The sequence below is a fragment of the Notechis scutatus genome, chromosome 5 (genome assembly GCF_049901735.1).
Source record: "Notechis scutatus isolate UNSWTSFEM ecotype Mainland chromosome 5, rNotScu1.2, whole genome shotgun sequence".
NCBI classification, from domain to species: domain Eukaryota; kingdom Metazoa; phylum Chordata; class Lepidosauria; order Squamata; family Elapidae; genus Notechis; species Notechis scutatus.
The window spans coordinates 55,833,305-55,853,657 of NC_142013.1; the positions used below are offsets into that span (position 1 = coordinate 55,833,305).

Consider the following 20,353-nt stretch of genomic DNA (forward strand, 5'->3'; position numbering starts at 1 on the left):
TAGTGACAATTTGAAGGTACAACAGCCTCTCCAAAAGCCACTTATGACCTGGTATCAGAATTCTGATGGTTGCACATATCCCCATGGTCAAATGACAATATTTTGGGGGCTTGGTTGCAGTGTTCTGCAGTGACATGACTGAGTTTTTTGACATTTTTTGCGGTTTCCAGCTGTTCTGGTTAGTTTCCAGCAAAAATGTTCATAGAAATACATTCATTCTCTTAATAATCACAATATTAGCTTCATGATTTATGCAAAAATATCATAAAATCAGATGGAGGACCACCTGTATTATAACTACTATCCAATAGTTTTGATACACATGGATTTGTTCCTTTCCTTTTTTAAAGCTGTTCAACTTTACAACCACCACGACATCTTGCAGTAAGAAATTCTGTGCTTTTTCTTCTGTTTTTTACAGATTAAGTTTAAAGTAGATCTAAATGTCTAACACCAGCACATCCTTCTTCCCTACATTTTCAGTTTTTACAGACTGAAACAATCCTCCAAACATGCTGGAATTACAGCTCCTGATTTCTGTCTTGTCTCTACTGGCTGCAAATGTTGTCCCACTCTTGTGACATATGTGGAGCGAAAGGAGGCTTATATTGTCTAGCTATGCAGTCTAGTTAGATGCAACATTGTTCAATACTAAGTGCAACAATATGAGTTTGTTAATAAATCTATGGCTGAGACCTCTTGATGAAAGAAAGAAGAATTAATCCCCACATTTTCCCCATCACAGTAGATTGCCAGGGCATTAGGGTAAAAAAGGCAGCTGGATGTGAGATCCAGATTGCCAGAATTTTCTCTGAAAAAAAGAAAGATCTGAGATTGCCCATATGTACTCTGGACAGCTGATTTTTGTGAATATACATCAGAAATTGATATTTTTGTAGCTGTTTGTGATCAGTTGGGAATTGAGGCTTCCATTGTGCTCTAACGTATAAATACATATTTTATGGACTCATGGTTCAACCAAAACTCATCATTCTAATCATTTTGGAGATTTACTTTTTATTGTTTCTTCAAGATTGGAAAACGTTCAGAACCTACGTTTGCTGGATGAATTTATCTTCAAGCCATTTTAAAAGAAAGAAATTTATTCATGATTTATTTTATTTTATTTATCACATTTTGAACACATTTTGAAAATTGTGTTTCTAGCCTTGTAAGGACATCATTATTATTATTATTATTATTATTATTATTATTATTATTATTATTATTATTATTATTATTATTATTATTATTATTATTATTATATACAAAAATGACAGTATACGCAGCAGACGAGATAACCATGCTGGGTTTCGTATCATAAATCACTAGTCGAACACTTCCCAAGTGTTTAGGACTGCGTGATGTATCGGTGGATTATGTGAGCAGATCCCAGTAAGGTGACCTTCTGCAGCTGACCAATGGTGATTTTGTCAGCGCCAATTGTTTTTAAGTGCTTGCCCAGGTCTTTAGGCACAGCACCCAGTGTGCCAAGTACCACTGGAACCACCTGCACTGGTTGATGCCAGAGTGTCTGCAGTTCGATTCTCAAGTCCTGATATCTGGTGACTTTTTCAAGTTGTTTCTCGTCGATTGTGCTATCACCAGGTATGGCAATGTAGATGATCCACACTTTTTTCTTCTCCACAATCGTGATATGCGGGGTATTGTGTTCCAGAACTTAGTCAGTCTGTATTCGGAAGTCCCACAGTAGTTTTGCATGCTCATTTTTGACCACTTTTTCAGACTTATGATCCCACCAGTTCTTTGCTACAGGCAGATGGTAGTTGTGACACAAGTTCCAATGGACCATCTGAGCAACTCTGTTGTGACGTTGTTTGTAGCCAGTCTGAGCTATTGTCTTGCAACAGCTCAGTATATGATCAGTGGTTTCATCCGCTTCTTTGCAGAGTCTGCATTTGGGGTCATCATCAGATTTTTCTGTTCTGGCTTTGATTACATTCGTTCTGATGGCTTGTTCTTGGGCTGCAAGAATTTATTATTATTATTATTATTATTATTATTATTATTATTATTATTATTATTATTATTATTATTATTATTATTATTATTATTATTATTAAACAAAAAACAACAGTGTACATAGCAAACGAGATGACTATGCTGGGTTTCGTATCACAAATCACTAATCGAACACTTCCCAAGTGTTTAGGACTGCGTGATATATTGGCGGATTATGCGAGCAGATCCCAGTAAGGTGGCCTTCTGCAGCTGACCGATGGTGATCTTGTCAGCGCCAATTGTTTTTAGGCACAGCACCAATGTGCCAAGTACCACTGGAATCACCTGAACTGGTTGATGCCAGAGTCTCTGCAGTTCGATTCTCAAGTCCTGATATCTGGTGACTTTTTCAAGTTGTTTCTCGTCGATTGTGCTATCACCAGGTATGGCAATGTCGATGATCCACATTTTTTTCTTCTCCACAATCGTGATATCCAGGGTATTGTGTTCCAGAACTTTGTCAGTCTGTATTCGGAAGTCCCACAGTAGTTTTGCATGCTCATATTCGACCACTTTTTCAGACTTATGATCCCACCAGTCCTTTGCTACTGGCAGATGGTAGTTGAGACACAAGTTCCAATGGACCATCTCAGCGACTGTGTTGTGATGTTGTTTGTAGCCAGTCTGAGTGATTGTCTTGCAACAGCTCAGATGGTTTTGTACACTTCTTTGCAGAGTCTGCATTTGGGGTCATCATCAGATTTTTCTATTCTGGCTTTGATTGCAATATTATTATTATTGTTGTTGTTGTTGTTGTTGTTGCTGTTCACACAGTCAGCCAGATGTTCAGACTGGGTTTGGCATTTTTGTCTACCTATTGAGTCCTTACCAAGGACCTGGGATAGGCAAATCTGGATGTTTGATGGTGTTACAGATATCGCCGCAAGATGGAAGCTGTTCAAAGTAAAGCTGCCTTCTGCAGTTGACAAATTTGTCAATGCCTATGGTGTTCAAGTGGTGCTTCAGTTGTTTTGGGATTGCACCCAAGGCACCTATTATTATTGGTACTACCCTTGCTTGCCTTTGCCATAATCGTTCTGTTTGTAGGTCTTTATATTTTGTTATCTTCTCCAGTTCTTTCTCTTCTCTTCTGCTGCCACATCCACTATCCAGACTTTTTTGTCTTTCTTATGGACAACTGTTACGTCTGGGGTGTTATGTGTCAGGTGCCTGTCTTTCTGGATTCTGAAGTCCCAAAGCAATTTAACTTTTTCATTTTCTATGACTTTTTCTATTTTATGGTCCCACTAGTTCTTGCTTACAGGCAAATGATATTTCTTGCAGATCTTCCAATGTACCATTGTTGCTACTTTATCATGCCACTGCTTGTAGTCAGTTTGTGCAATCTTCTTGCAGTAGCCTACCAGGTGGTCCACTGTTTCTTCAGCTTCTTTGCATAGGCAGCACTTACCGTCTGTTCCTGTCTTTTCAATTCTGGCTTTGTATACATTTGTCCTAAGGCTTGGTCTTGCATAGCCAGAATTAATCCCTCAGTTTCTTTCTTTAACTGTCCTGCTCTTAGCCATTCCAGGTCTTGTTATTATCTGCTTTCCCTGCTATTTTTTTTAATGTAATAGCCATGTAGTGCTTTGTCTTCCCATGCCTCCATTCTGTTCTTCATTTGGTCTTTCTTGTAGGCCAGTTTGGTCTCTCTGATAGTCAGCAAGCCTTCCTGGCGTATTAACTTCAGTGCTTCTTCTTCATTGTCCTTCAGATATTCTTCCAAAGCCCTTTTTTCTTCTTCAACTATCTGATGTACTCCCAACATTCCACGCCCACCTATTTGCCTTGGTAGGTAGAGTCTGTCAATGTTGCTGTGAGGATGAAAGGCATGATTCATTGTCATTATTTTTCTGGTCTTCCTAGCCATTGCTTTTAATTCTGTTTGAGTCCAGTTCACTATTCCAGCTGTGTATCTAATGACTGGTATTGCCCAGGTGTTGATTGCCTTGATGGTATTTTCTCCATTGAGTTTGGACTTTAAGATCTTTTTCACTCTCTTGATGTATTCACCTCTAATTTTTTTCTTGACTTCAGTGTACTTGATATTGTCAGCTTGAAAGCGGCCTCGGGGCGAGCGCGCACACACACTCCCCTCGCCGCGAGGCCGCTTCTACCAGCCGATCGAAGTGGCTGTTGACTGCACTTGGGGAGCTTTCATCACCCGAAAGAGACTGCCTAAAGGTGAGGGGACATGGGCAGCCATGCCACGCCCTGAAGCGGCTGGGGACTCTGCCTTCAAGGGAGCTTTCATCTGCCGATAGAAGCGGCCTCGCGGTGAGGGGAGTGTGTTTGTGTGCTCGCCCCAAGGCCACTTCTACTGGCCAATCGAAGTGGCTGTTGACTGCACTTGGGGAGCTTCCATCGCCCGAAAGAGACTGCCTAAAGGTGAGGGGACACGGGCAGCCATGCCACGCCCTGAAGCGGCTGGGGACTCTGCCTTCAGGGAGCTTCTATCGGCTATCAGGGTATTCTAGCCTAGGCTACCTGCAGGGCACTCCTAAAGGCAAGTTTTCTCCCCATCTCCCCCACCCTTCCCCCCCATTTCTCTTCACCTCGTGTAGTTCTAATGAACGATGTGAGAAATGGCAGGGAAATGCATGGTTGTAATAGGCCTAAATTTTGGGGGCGGGGCTTAATTTCACCTCATGCCTAGAAATCATGCTGGGCCTTCCTATTGGTGGAGGCCGTATTGTTGGAGAAACACGGTACTTTAGGAAACCTTTTGTAATATGCAGATAAATAATTGCTAAGTGATTAAAATATAAATAATACTGTGGAGTTCCTAACTCCTAAAGAATTTCTGTAGTATTAAAATACAGAAAATGCAGAAATTAAAATAAATTAAAATTAAAACGATATTTTATTCTGAAGGGGGAAAGTACTCATTATGAAATTAATATATTATAACATTACATTACATGTTACATAGGTGGGAAGAATGATGAATTGTACATCACTACATTGCAGTGCAAATGTGACCCTTTTAAATTTGCATTATGCATATGCTGCAGTTTTTCTTTTGTCTGTTTCTTTTTTGGGTAGTTTAATGATTATGTACAACAACAATTGTTCCCAAATCCCAGATGTTAGCTGTATGTTATCTCTCACCATAAAGAATATGCTTTTCCCTTGTTTTAATATGTTTTCTTTATTCAATTGCAAATCATTGAAATATGGCTGAAGAAATGGACCCAGTTCCTGACAGGAGCTACTAGGCAAGTCATATATACAAGATATTTTGAGTAGAGTGATCTCTCTGTCCATTTCTATGTGTTTAATAGCTTCTGCAGTTAGCATTACATTCAAATCCAGGGAGTAACAAGTTTTTGAGAGCTAGCCTCACACAGAATGCAACATTAAAAAAAAAAAAATTCAGTGGTGATCTTTCACAAAAGTTGTGATATTTCCACCTGTCTTCTATGTTTGTTTCAGGCAAGGCTCTCTTCTTTTTTTTAACTCCTGTCTTCTTTTCATAAAATTATGTAGGGTTAAATAGGCTTGCACTACAGCTAGTTTTAACTTCCAACCTCTTGTTTAATGGCTGTTTGAAGACCATTACAACAGCAATAAAAATGTAACTTGGAATCATTTTCACACAACTGTTGCAGCATCCCCCATGGCCAATATTCAGATGCTTAGCAGTGACCTGTATTTATGACAGTTGTAGTGTCCTGGGGTCATGTGATCAGCTTTTGTGACCCGCTGACAAGCAAAGGGGAAGTCAGATCCACTTAACAACCATTTAAAATTGCAGTGATTTACCTAACAACAGAGGCAAGGAAGATCATAAAATGGCGAGGGGGGGAGAATCACTTGACAACTGACTTGCTTAGCAACAGAAAATTTGAGCTCAGTTGTGGTCATAAGTCAAGGACTACTTGTATTCTACATGCAATGATTTGTTTTCAGTGATCAAAATGAAAATTTAAATAGAAAAGTTAATGGCAGAAGTACTATATTTATATTTTGACTCTAGAAACCTTTCTTACTAAAAATGTGAAAGAGTAAAGTTGCTTTGGTCAGTATTAACAGATACGACCTGTAGTCACTCCATATAGGTAAGATATTTTTTCCTCTGAAGCAAAAAAAAAATCTGACACATCTTCACCTTACTGCCAGTACTTCAGGCCCCTTCTTTGTCAATGTTCTGGGTGTCATTCAGGTACTTTTACTTATTCAGATACTTTTACTTTATTCTTCTGCAACAAGATTTTGAAAGGCATTTATCAATCAAAGTTAACATACAAACGAGAATGTCAAAAGAAATCAGAACAGCAATACCTCTTTGGGAGATTCATTTACTATTATGTTATGTCCAAGAATCTTATCTTTAAAATGTCTCAGAATAACATCTTGTTAAAAATTATTCTCAGATCATCTTAATCTCACATTATTGGCAAAATTGTTATTCAGAGGGACATCAAGTAGACCAAGAACTACTAGGCACATTTATATATAAAAAACATCCTGTATTGAAAGGGTGTCAGCAAGATACAGTAAACAAATCAAGATGGCAGCCATGATGGGGTGATTGAAACTCCTCTTGGAGTTTATGTGTGTCACCCCATCACAGCTACCATCTTAACTTTTTTGACCACCCCTGCAGATACCCCTGCCATATTGTAAATCATTAAGTTAAACATCATAGCTATTTTTTCCTGATTCTGGAAAAGTGCTTTCATAAACAGATGTGAGTGATGCATTTAGATCTTGAGGTTTGTTCTTTGGTGTGATAAAGCTGAGCAGATCAACAGCTGTGGCCACACCAAATACCATCTGTTTCATCAAGGAGGACCCCTTTGCATTGTCTGAAAAAGAAAGAGGAATGTATTTCCAAATAAGAATGAAAGAAAGCAGTCAATGGTATACTCTTAATTTAAGACTAACTTCTGACTTAAAACATACAGATGAACATGTCTCATTTATTCTATGTAGTCCCTCAAACCTCACCCTCTTTCCTGCCAGATAGGGAGGGGAGGAAGAAGCCTGGAGCTTATCATATCTTTTTGTGCATCAAGGAACACAAAATGTTTGGAATGGAAGGTTCAATTTCTTCCCTCATCTCCAGATCATTGACCATTAGGGACAGACTTTGCTCTTAAAGTGACCATTACAACAATTATCATAGGGCTAAATATCTGGGCTGTGAAAATCCAGATGACTCTCCTCCCCTCCCCCACAAAAGCATTAAACCTGTGCACATAAAGAGTCCACATAAGACAAGACAGGGACTTCAGAAAGCACAGGTCAATATGCAGAGGAAAGCCAGGAGTCTTTCTTGCAATCCAAAGTAACAATGAAGGGCTATTCTAGAATCTGAGTGCATGTCTGAAGAGTGAATGCTTGCATAGCATAAAAAGGCCATTTGATACCAAGGAGATCCCATATTTGACTATATTGTTTGCCACATCAGCAGTGAAATATGCTAGATCATACTCATAGCCCAAAGTGTGTTAAGAGAAGAAAGAAAACAATAATTCAAGCATGAAGGAGCTAAAGACAATCTTAAAGTGCCTCAGATATGGCCTGGGGGTGATACAAGGTCAACATCATAAAGACACATCATATAAAAATGGTGACTGGGGCATGTTCATGCTGAAGTGAGGGTGGTATGAGAATGAACCCAGAATACTGACTGAAAATCCTCAATGCCATATAAACGCCCTCCTTTGGTACTTACATTGCTCCACTTCATGCACTATAACAGCAAATTGTTCATTTTCCAGGACATGTGAAAGCTTTCCCAGGGTATCATTCAGATTAATCTGTGCATCCCAAAATAATCAAGTGAATCAAATGGTTAGTAGGAGCCCAAGATCAAGTTCACCATTCCAAATTTCTCCCCCATATTGTTCTGTTATAAACTAAATCTTACATAGGGAATCTGTGCTTATTCAGAGTCATTTTGCTGCAGTAGCAACACCTAATATTTCCCTAGTTTCCTGAGAAAGGAGGGAAATGGTGCAAATAGGATTACGGCATGGAGAACCCAATTTATATGAAGCTCTGGTGATGAAATTCTAAAAACCAAGGGAACATCGTATCTTGAAATCTAATTTACATCCTACATACTCCTAAGTGTGTTCTCTGTGTTCCTAAACTCAGGTACTTCAACATGCTTACTCAACCAGGCTTTATACTTTAGAGTTTTCTTTCTTTCTTCATAACTATGTATTTTTTGCTTGCTCTTTTTGTGTTCAGTTAATAAAAGCATTTTTAAAACTGTGTGTACTGTACTCTATATTCATAATTCTTTCATGTCACTATCAACTAACTTAAAAATCCATCAAGGAATAACATGTGTGAAAGTCTTTTTTTTTTTTTTTTGCATCCAGAGAATACATTATTTTGAGAAAGCTCAAGAAAAGAGCTGTATCTTTGTCTTCCTACTGATATGTGAGAAGTGCCTTTATTTAATAGGTGGGACACCCCCTTCCTTTCCCCTTGGCCTTGCCTTCACTTGAAATTTACAGTAATATTTTGTAATTATGGTTCACTCTTAAGTTAATAATACTTGAACACCAAAACCATTTTTTTTCTGTAAAGTGATAGAATTTAACAACTACAGGTACAAACATCTGCATCATCACCTATTTTAAAAATGGTGAGTTCAGGTAACCTGCTGCAGTATATAAACCAGAGGTGTGGCTTGAACATGTGAGAAGAAAGAGCTTATGACCCTTTCTTTAGTTAATAGACTACTGGGATATACTGGCCAAGATATACATCAGACATTGATCAGTCACCAACCTGACTAGCATACAAATCCTGAGGTTAATGCATTTGGTAAGCAAGACACCATAAACACAAGATGAAGGCCACAAACTGACTCAATTTTTTGCAAGGACTTAGTGATATATCACATTACTTATGAGGTAAAGCCCTTTCTCTCACATAACCTCTTTGGCTTTCAAACTGTATCTATAATTTCTGCCTCTTCCTTGTCCTGTTCATTAGACACTTTTATGGATGATGCAATCATTGATGCGTTATGAATTTTTCAACGACGTAAAGATAAATACCTTTGAAAATTGTTGATAAGTAACTTTTATAATTGGGTCCGAGAACTGTGTTACTCCTGCCAGGATTGAGGAGAGGATGTTGGTAATAGTTACAATTCCCAAGATGACGCTTCAAGAAAACAAACATTTTTTTTACATTCAGACATGGAAGGAGACAAAGTGGAATCTTACAAAATTCTCCATGCACAGGGACGGAGTCCATATTGAGTCTAGCATTCTTAGTTTAAGGATCCATTTAAGGATCCTCTTAATTAAGGGAATAATGGACAACCCTTTACTGCTTTAGGCATAAAATATTATGAAATATTATCTTGAAGGGAAGTGACTGCTAAAACAAGGCAGAAGTGGATAACTCCTAGCCCTCAGTTGTAAACCTCCCCCCATCCAAAACATTGTGCTATTGGCATTTGGTGCTACTTTTCTTTTACCTTTGCTTCCCCAGAAGTTGTTAAACGATTACACTGAGCTTCTTCAGGATGTAATGGTTATTTTGCTCCATAAAGTTCTAAAAGAACTTTTAAAATGGACCCTTGGAAAAATGAAGGATCACCCCTCCCAAAATCAGTTGTCCATGCCCACCCTAAAAAGAAAGCTACCCTGATTCAGCAACAACTGGTGCTTGATTGCATGACTTTTCTTGCAGGATTTCAACTGCTTTTTGACAGTTCACATCTGAGAGAAGAATCAGAGGAGCAGCAAGATTTAGCTTCTGGACTTTAATACTCCACCACCTGTCAGAGGAAAAAAATAGTATATATTGTTACTGCTCTGCAGTCAGAATCTGTTCTGGTTTTCCTTGATGATTGTTCTATGTACACAGCTTAAATGAAAGAAGAGTGAGATAGATATAAGGGGTTTATTTAATTCATTTAGAAAAGAGATGAAAGATTTGTTCTTAGCATGCCATTTAATTCCTGTTTTTCTTTTCAAAGTGTGCCTCTTTATAAGAAGTAATATAAAACATTCAGCATTGTAACTATTGTTAATTAAAACACATATATAAACCCACATAGTTTACTACAAATATACAAGGCAAGTCACACACCAAAACCAGGAATCGCAATGCAAATAGTAGAAGATCACAATTATCCATGTAGCCTAGATGCCACTTTTTCTAAATAATGGCAACAAGTTTCATAAACAATGCCCAAACTGGAAGGAGTCCTCATAAATTAACTGTATTTAACTGATTCCCATTCTTAGAAGCATTACAGGTACCAAAAAGAAATTTGGAAGGGGACATTTAAGACATCAAATCTGCTCTGTGCAAATACATATATTAAAGTATATTTGACAGGCTGCTGTCTAGCCTCTCTGTAAACACATCCCATGAAGGAATGCTTAGCACCTCTCTGTGTAACTGGTTTCAATAGAGAAGGGAACTTTTAAAAATACAACACTCAGTTGAAATATCCCTATCTGATTTCTTCCTTTTCAGTTTAATTTTTCTCTAAGGATTATATTTAATGGAGTCATTCTGCTGGTAGATGCCATTTCCTTATTGGCACAGAATGAGCATGAAGAACTGGGAAGGTCAATCGGATTTCCACTGTGTTGCGAATAAAAGCCATTTCATACAGCCCTATATTGGATGATGGTGGTGGGAAAACAGGTGAAGTATCAAAACAGGTCAAGTACAGGTCATCTTACCAAGGATAATGTTCCTGAACATCTTTTAGAAATCCATTCTGGGCCATCCATTTGTCATTCAAAAACTTAGACCTGGAAACAATGGGGAAAAATGAAGGCATTGTGTTAAATTTTGAGGTCCTAATTCAGGAGATCAAAACCGGAACCAGGCATCATAATCTAAGCCTTGCTCCTTTCGTACATGTGTGTGATGTCAACACTGCTACCAAGGGGCATCAGCTTGTATTTAACACCACATTTGTTATCTTGATGCTTCCTTGCTGATACTGCTGCATCTATTACTACATTTTAAATCTTTAAACTACAATAATATTTAAAGTTGGGTTACAACCAGCAAATTAGTTATTGATGGATTGAGGGAGGGAACAAGATATAATGCACTTTTGGAGGCAACTGTGGAATGGATTTATTCAGAAGTTGGTGATACAGTTGAAAACTTGTATAAAACAAAAGCTGGCCTTACTGTTAAGCAACTTTAACTTTGATATTGTAAGCCGCCCAGGGTTACCCTGTGGTAAGATGGACAGCCGATAGAGATAGATAGATAGATGATAGATAGATAGATAGATAGATAGATAGATGTAAATAAATAAATAAATAAAGATTCAGTGGTACATGACAAACTACTCCTAAAACTAAAATCTTATGGTATCTCTGGACAACTGCATAACTGGATAGAAGCATTCCTGTCAAACAGACAACAAATGGTCAAAATTGGGAGCGTCCTATCAAATTCTGTACCTGTCAACAGTGGTGTCCCCCAAGGCAGTGTTCTAGGACCAACTCTCTTCATACTCTACATAAATGGCTTCTGTGATCATATTAAGAGCAACTGCGTTCTCTTTGCTGACGATGTAAAGCTGTTCAATACCACAGACAATACTGCTACCCTTCACAAAGATCTTGACTATGTATCAGAATGGTCAAACAAATGGCAACTTCAAATCTCAACAAATAAATAAATACATATTGGCAAAAAAATCAGAAAATAAAATACAAGCTGAATAGTCAAGACCTTGTTGATGATCCAAGCTCTGTAAAGGACCTTGGAAAACTCATCTCTAATGATCTAAGTGCTAGAGCCCACTGTAACTACATAGCCAAAAGAGCATTAAGAGTTGTTAACCTAATCCTACATAGCTTTTTCTCTGATATTATCACACTACTAACTAGAGCATACAAAACATTTGCTAGACCTATACTTGAATACAGCTCATCAGTCTGGAACCCACATTATGTATCTGATATTAGCACAGTTGAGAAAGTCCAGAAATATTTCACAAGAAGAGTTCTCCACTCCTCTACTCGTTGTAGAATACTTATGCTACCAGACTTGAAATTCTAGACCTAGAAAACTTTGAATTATGCCGTCTTCAGTCTGATCTAAGTATGGTATATAAAATCATACATTGCAATGACTTACCTGTCAATGAATACTTCAGCTTAAACCATAACAACACAAGAGCACACAATAGATACAAACTCAAGGTTAATTACACCAAACTTGCTTGCAGGAAATACAACTTTAGCAACAGAGTGGTCAATGTCTGGAATACTCTACCCGACTCTGTAGTTTCTTCCCCAAACCCCAAAAACTTTAACCTTAGACTGTCTACTATTGACCTCACCCCTTTCCTAAGAGGTCTGTAAGGGGCGTGCATAAGTGCACCAATGTGGCTACCGTCCCTGTCCTATTGTTTCTTTCCTTTTTCTTATATGTACCCATTCCATGTATTCATAACTATGTATATACTTATACCTATTATCTTGTAAGCAATTGACAAATCAAAATAAATAAATAAAAATAAATAAATAAATAAACAAATGTAATACATGTAATATAAATATATAAATAAATAAATAGCAACAGTCAGCTAATTAGGGATGTGATGAAAAGGCAGGAGAGAGTTACTTGTTTTATGTATTATTTTATTTTTACTCCTAGCAAGAAAGCACTTTTGGATTTAATGCATTTGACTTGAACAAACACTGTTCTGTGCAGTTAGATCCTTTCATGCTTCTACATACAAAGAGAAAGGGGAAATCCATGTATAGGTCATAGGGCAATTTGAAGAAAGGAAAGAAAGGATTCAATCCCTTTCTCAGAAGTGTGAAGTTTCAGGAAGAGAGTAGAATTCAGCAAGGGAGGGGGATCAGTTGAATCAACACGATCCCTTTCATATTCAAATGAATGCGTCATAAAGAAATGAAAAGCCATTCTCTTACATGTAGTTTCTCACAGAGTCAGGTAAGAGGACAACACAGCGTTGACCTTCTTTTAGTTGCTTGGCAGCTTTCACAGCTGCAGACATCGCACTGCCTGCACTGCCTCCTATTATAGAAGCCAGATGATACACACATTACTCAACAAGGAAAAGGAAAAGCAAAACATTGAACATAAAGAGAATAAAGGAATGTGAACTTGGGTCTTGTAAAGGTCTTCCCAAAAATATTACTCTTGATGCTTACTCATTCTGATGCTTGCAGTATTGCAACAAACCAAACGTACTTCTTTTGAAGCCTTTAGAACCTTGTCAAAGCAATCTTGATTTTACATCAGTAAACTGAATTCAATAAATGCAGTCTTGCCTGTTTATCCACGTTTTTACAGCAAAAGGGCATGGTGAGTGGTACTGTACCGAGTAAGGACTTTTTGTATTCTGTCATGATATTTTTATATTAATCTAAGAATCCAGCAATGGAGATTTGTGGATGCTAAATCTCCTTCCTAGCCATAGATATAAGCAGATTGCCTGTCCTAATTTTGTGGGACTCTATTTTGGATTAGATGTGATTCCATTTAAAAACTCCCCTGAATAAGAAAATAATAAACAGTTTTCATATCTAGTAGCTACTTTGATCAAAAGTTTGTAAAAACAATGGGCTTTACTATAAGTTAATAGCAATAGCACTTATATACCGCTTCATAGTGCTTTCCAGCCCTCTCTAAGCAGTTTACAGAGTCAGCTTATTGCCCCCAACAATCTGGGTCCTCATTTTACTAACTTCAGAACGATGGAAGACTGAGACAACTTTGAGCTGTTCAGGATTGAACTGCTGGCAGTGAACAGAGTTAGCCTGCAATACTACATTCTAACCACTGTACCATCACAGCTGAGTTAAGTTAAGGAGTTAGCCTGGTCAGAATTCACTCCTTTTTAATATAATGTCTAAATTATTTTTCTTTATGGTACACAGATGGAGAGGACAGACCTCCTGAGATGCAAAACATTTAATATATAAGCCTACTCTATAATATGAAATAAGAGTTCAAGGTTTTAAGAGGCACAACTACATCTTGTATGCCAGTGGCATCCATTTCTAAAGAAAAGGCTTTGTCATGTCACTCATGCCTTTATCACCTCATGGCGGAATTTTTCCATATCATTCAACATGCCAGTAATCATTCAAAAATTTCCACTGATACAACATGCAGCAGTGCTGGACACATTCATTTTGCTCACACACACCATCGCTATTATGGGAGCTGCATTGCCTGGCAGATGAGGTCCAAAGTTTGGGTTGTAACTATAAAATCCTACATGGTTCTGGGCCTGGACATCTCCATTATTGTCTGGTATGCATTGTATCCCACTCTCCCCTGCCACTGCAAATAAATAATTAATACCTACACAATTATTCCATCAATATAAGAACTATGCGATCCTTGTAGTTTTAAATTTTGGTTTACTTTTATGCTTAGGAGCTAAGTAATTTTTCTGATGTTTATCACTGTGCAATACTTACCGCAAAGCAAGCCCTCCTCTTTAATTAATCTACGAGCCATAAGGAAGGATTCTTTATCATTGCTTTTGCACCATTGATCTATTACCTACCAAGAATACAAAGAAAAAAATGGATTTCAGTCATTTTCAATAATGACGGGCAAATCTTTTTCACCCACTTTAGCAACAAATGCATCATAGAGGGTTGCATAGTAAAAGACAAGTGACAGGATGTTTCAGAAGGTGAATTTTCTTTTTTGGGGGGTTACAGCTGACATGAGGTTTTTGCCTGGTTTAGGATTTGGACCATAATTCCTTGACTCTCCCTATATAGTTGGTGCTGGGAAACTCTTGGAATGACAAGATGAATGCATCCCATAGGCATGTGGGACATATACAAAAAGGAGGTCAACCTTATGTTTATTTTATTTCATTTCCACATATTTATAATTTTTTAAATTGTCCATCTGAACAATTTTCTTAATATATACATGTTTCAATTTTGGTCTAAATAAGGCAAGGCATATAATGTATTTTGTATCACCACCACCATCACCACCGTCTTCTTCATCATCATCTTCAAATACATATATATTTTGGTTGAATTAGCAGTTTCCAAAACAATGAATGAATGTACACCCACCCCCATTTAGTGACTACCTCAATTAGTATCCATTTGCAAATATTCCAATAATAACTCTTTTAAAAAAAAAATATTTCCCAATCAATGTGTGCCTCACAACAACATATGCTGGAGTGAAAGTAACACTGGTATAGCTATATGAGAGAACTTTATCCAAATGAGATGGAAGGGAAAAGTGATCTTCACAGAATGTCAGTCACCTGTTTGCTTAGCAACCATTTCGTTTAATGACTTGATCGTTGGAACAGAACAGAGCTAAATAAGGGAAGGAATATATACATATACATATACATATACATATACATATACATATACATATACATATATATACAGCAAAACGGCTATGAAAGTCTGACTCACAGACGAACACAATACAGAAGCCTGATGATGGCAGATGAGATTCTGCCGAAATGTTGCTACAACTTTAAAAGCACAACTATAATGACGTGGGAAAATACCCAAACAAAGCTGAATACCATACATATAAATATACACACACACACACACACACACACACACACACACACACACACACATATATATATATATATATATATATATATATATATATAGGTATATATATATATATATATATATATATATATATTCAAGTTTGGGTATCTTGGTTATTATAGTTGTTGTAACCCATGTTCAACTAGCCATGTTCGTTCGCATGCAATTCATCGTTTCAGCCAGAATTCATCTGCCATCATCAGGCTTTCATTAGATCCGTCTGTGAGTCAGACTTTTACAGTGGTTTCAGATTTGAATTTGGGGCAGCCTATTGCTGTGCCAGAATGGTTTTTCTTCATCCTGATTGGTTGGGAGTTTGGTCTGTGCCTCGGAGTTTGCTGTGTTCTGCTTGATTGGTGTCTCTAATATCTTGCTGTCTGTTTTTTGGCTCTTTTGTATCTTGATTGGCTGGCAGCATTGTGTTGCTTTAATGGAGGCCAACACATCCCAACCAGGCACCCAGATGAAACCCAGCTTCCTAACTAATGATAGCCGTCCATTTACCCGAAGCCAAGCTGCACTAAAGGCCTCCATTAAAGCAACACAATGCTGCCAGCCAATCAAGATACAAAAAGAGCCAAAAACAGACAGAAGATATTAGAGACACCAATCAAGCAGAACACAGCAAACTCCGAGACCAATAAACACAGACCAAGACTCCCAACCAATCAGGATGAAGAAAAACCATTCTGGCACAGCAATAGGCTCCCCAAATTCAAATCTGAAACCACTGAAAAGTCTGACTCACAGACGGACACAATACAGAAGCCTGATGATGGCAGATGAGATTCTGCTGAAACGATGACAACTTTAAAAGAACAACTGAGAAAATACTTCACTATATATATATATATATATATATATATATATATATATATATATATATATATATATATATATATATATATATATATATATATATATATATATATATATATATATATATATATTCTGAGGTTTTCGGTTTAATCTGTTGGAATTGTGGGACGTTGAGATCATCATCAGTTGGGCTTTGTGCTTCAGATAATGACTCCAAATTACTCCGATAATTACTCTAAAGCACAAAGCCAAGACACAAGCCTGAAGATGATGAATGAGACTTCATCAACGTGTCAGATACTCCAAAGATCCTGATAACAAAGATCCATATATATATATATATATATATTATATATGAGGATATACAGTATATTTATATATTTAATATAGATATGTAGATGTATAAATATATCAACATCAGTAAATGATTTTAAATGAATCCTATGTGGATCCTGAAACTGCTTATTCTTAGCATCACACATTTCATTCCTATGTCTGGTGACATTTGTCACATTGGGACTTACGGATCTATCAAGGACAGTTGGAATAAAATCATGACCAATCCCTTCCACTTCCATTGTTGTATCGTTGGCTGATATTGTATTTAATGAGCTGGGCAAAGCAACAATGGAGCCTTCGGGATCCACTCCAACAATCTATGAAGGAAGATAAACTGTTTAATGCCATTCATTTCTTCAGTCAATTGTTTTTTATTATAATGTACAAGTGGTAAGAAGTCAAGGGAGTTTTTACAGGGATAACTTTCATCGGAGGCAAATCACTGGAGTCTAATGGAGCCTATAGTCCTCAATTTACGATCACAACTGAGCTGAAATCTTTTTGCTGCTAAGCAAGATAGTTGTTCAGTGAATTTGCCCCATTTTACAACCTTTCTTGTGTCAACTAAAAAGATACCCCTTTGGTCTTTTTAGCTGCCAGAAAAAGGGAGTGCGGGAAAACAAGGCATTCTTGAAATGCCAAGATATCAACTCAGCAGCCCAAAGTTGTCGGAGCATAAGAAGGTTATTGGAGAGCATGATGGATGACTCTTGGAGATGGATGTCCCCCATTGGAGAAGTCACATCCAGGGGGTGGGGGAAAGACCAGGGTCAAGGGGGAAATGTATGATGTCATTTAGTACCGGCTGCACCCAGCCACGCACCAACATGGCAATTTTTAATAAACCAATTTACTTTTTCTGAGATGCGGCTAGAGACTTTTGCTTTGAATGAGGGGGATTTGTTGAAGCCCTGACATCTTGCCGTAAAATGAATCAATGCAGTTATGTTTGTAACACGGTTGTTAAGTGTCTCTGGCTTCCCCACTGACTTGCTTGTCAGAAGGTTGCACCTTGACAAAGCCTCCCTATGTTAGTGATGGCCCACTTGGCACATGACAGCCATTAGGAAGCTAACCACTGTTATCATTCCCAGAAATATCCCAGAAAATGCACCACCAGAACTTCAAAAATAGCAGCAGCTCCCAAGGCCAGGTTGGAGACTAACTCTTAAGGAACCAAATAGTTGATCCAGGTCGAAATAGCTAAGCCAGATCCACGTACTTTGCATGCAGGGCATTTCTCCTTCAACTTTCTAGCAACACCTGTGATAGTACCACCTGTGCCAGCTCCAGCCACAAACATATCAATTTTTCCTGAATTTAAGAAAAATAAAACAATCAAATAAAAAGTATGTAACTATATTGTAAGAGTTCACACTAATATATAAATTCAATCATTTAACCATTATTAGCTGTATGTGATTTACTCCAATTTTCACTTACATCTATTTTTAATAATCTGTATCTATTTTTTATATCCAGCAGGTAGCAGCACTTGGCTGTCTTTTGCTGATCTTGAAAAGTGTGACAATATTTCTGCCACCCAGAGTAGTTTATTTTGTGAGATGGACAACTATATAAATTTGAAAAATAAATAAATAAATTTGGTTAATACTAAGATAAAGGGTCACCAGAATCCTGGACTAAAAGCCAGACTGGGAATCGAACAAGAACAACAAGCTATAGCAATATCACAGAAGAATATAAGAATACAATAACATCACTTTCATGTTATTGCCAAAGATAATTATGCTGTGGTACTTTGGTACTCAACTGCTTTGAAACTCATTAAATATGGTACTCAACTCATTCTGACACAAAACATTTGTCCCGGTATTCATCATTTATTTGATACTCAATGCACAACCTAGAACTTGTTGACGTTGTCTGCCTTGTAAGTCACTGCATATTCCTTATGGAAAAAATGTGTTTGGTACTCATAGTTTTTTGGGGGGAAATCAGAAGTGAGAAATGGCAACTCACAATCAAGTTTTCTAATAAATTGAGTAGAATATGTTTTCATTTTATTTAAAGGAAATGTGCACATTATCAAAGGATTATTAATCATACCATCACACTGCTCCAAGAGTTCTTCAGCTGTGGTATCATAGTGTGCCAATGGGTTACTTGGATTTCGATACTATTATGGGAAAGAAACAGATACAAAAGAAAAACATATAATGCTCAAATGGGTGGAATCAATTGTAGGTTTGTAGATGGTACATGTGTATTACGTCATATCCCTCTAAAAGTATCGTAACAGAGAAGCATTGTCATTATGCAAGTATTCTTTCTTTATAAATAAATATTTATCTATGAAGTATTGTTGTGACTGAGAATATATTGAACAGTTTACCCAAGCTCTAGTGAAATACAGTGAGAAATACAATGTGTTACATCCAATGTTGCCTTTGAAAATAATGTGACTGAGACTCAGCAGGCATTAGCTAGAGTAATGATGGTCTATTTTAATATTTATTACCTGCTACATAGGTGTAATAAAATACCTAAAATAGTTCTCTGGATGCAGACCAAAAAACAACATTGCCCACCCTATCAACTCAAGCCAAGAAACCAGCATGCCACCTGGTTCTTTTTTTTCCTGAAATGGTCACCTACCAGCGCATAATCAATTGCAGCTTTCTTTCCAAACTCATTATCATTAAAAAGTTTCAGTTTAAATAATTGTTTCATCTTCTTGTTCTTTTACTTCTTAAAACTCTCTCTACTTTATGATAAGCAGGTATAATATAGGAACTTGTGTTTAATCTGTATATACATTTAGTAAATTTTATGAACTTTGGGGTAAATATGCTTCCTAGTAATCTGATGGAGAATATCTAAATGGTTTGCTCACACAGCATGAAAGATCCTTCTCTTCCTCCTTAATAGATACACTTTTCTATGTTGGCAGCACATGGCACAGGATAAGTAAGTTGGCCATGCAGTAGACATTTCTTTAAAGCAAAGCTCTCCAACCTTGGCAACTTTAAGATTTGTGAACTTCAATGCCCAGAATTCCTCAGCTAGCCATGCTGATATTGGAAACCCCTGTTTTAAACCACTCAGATGCTGGAGAGGAGACTGGAGAACTATTGCTTTCCTCCATGCCTCCTTCCCTCCAGACGGAAAAAGGTAATTAGAAATCAATGTTTGTGTACTTAGGGTTGGGGGCCCTGCAGGTCTGTTTGGTGCTGAAGGTTAGAAAGTTTGCAGAACTTCTGCCCTAATTTTATGCTCAGAATCTCTTATGTCCCTTTTCCCTTCCTTTCATAAGACCTCTGGAGAAGGTTAGCTTTTTTCAAATTAATACTATACAGATAGTTTTGCATCCCAGGTTGAGTAAAGCAACTGGATGGAAAATAATTCAGAATATATTGATCAATTCTAAAGTAGGAATCCGTACCTGATCTAAAATATGTGAATTTGGATTTTCATTTTTCAGTTTCCAAGCAACACGAACATTGGATTCTGGATCATCAAACTTGGTGCAGGGAGTTCTTACTATTTCAGCCCCAAGTGCTCTCAGAATATCTACCTGGAAGGATGATGTAGAAACCAGAAAATTAAATTAATTATCTGCACTCTATTAGTTAATATAAATTGAGATTCATATA

At 37.4% G+C, this 20,353-nt stretch overlaps 1 protein-coding gene and 1 pseudogene across 2 annotated transcripts in view; both read right to left on the reverse strand.

The window, feature by feature from the left end:
- Positions 1–1,294: 1,294 nt before the first annotated feature.
- Positions 1,295–3,946, reverse strand: LOC148130485 (uncharacterized; annotated as a pseudogene).
- Positions 3,947–5,157: 1,211 nt separating this feature from the next.
- Positions 5,158–20,353, reverse strand: part of LOC113416218 (cystathionine beta-synthase-like) — a 28,460-nt gene continuing 13,264 nt past the window's right edge. For both annotated transcript variants that reach the window (XM_026673972.2, XM_087967555.1), the window contains exons 5-15: positions 20,143–20,274; positions 18,807–18,876; positions 17,959–18,050; positions 16,922–17,053; positions 14,445–14,529; positions 12,924–13,029; positions 10,698–10,769; positions 9,644–9,778; positions 9,048–9,156; positions 7,706–7,790; positions 5,158–6,833 (exon numbers count right to left, since the gene is read on the reverse strand). In XM_026673972.2, the coding sequence (XP_026529757.1) occupies positions 6,661–6,833; positions 7,706–7,790; positions 9,048–9,156; positions 9,644–9,778; positions 10,698–10,769; positions 12,924–13,029; positions 14,445–14,529; positions 16,922–17,053; positions 17,959–18,050; positions 18,807–18,876; positions 20,143–20,274 (1,191 nt within the window). In that variant the 3' untranslated portion in view covers positions 5,158–6,660. The remainder of the gene's footprint in view (positions 6,834–7,705; positions 7,791–9,047; positions 9,157–9,643; positions 9,779–10,697; positions 10,770–12,923; positions 13,030–14,444; positions 14,530–16,921; positions 17,054–17,958; positions 18,051–18,806; positions 18,877–20,142; positions 20,275–20,353) is intronic.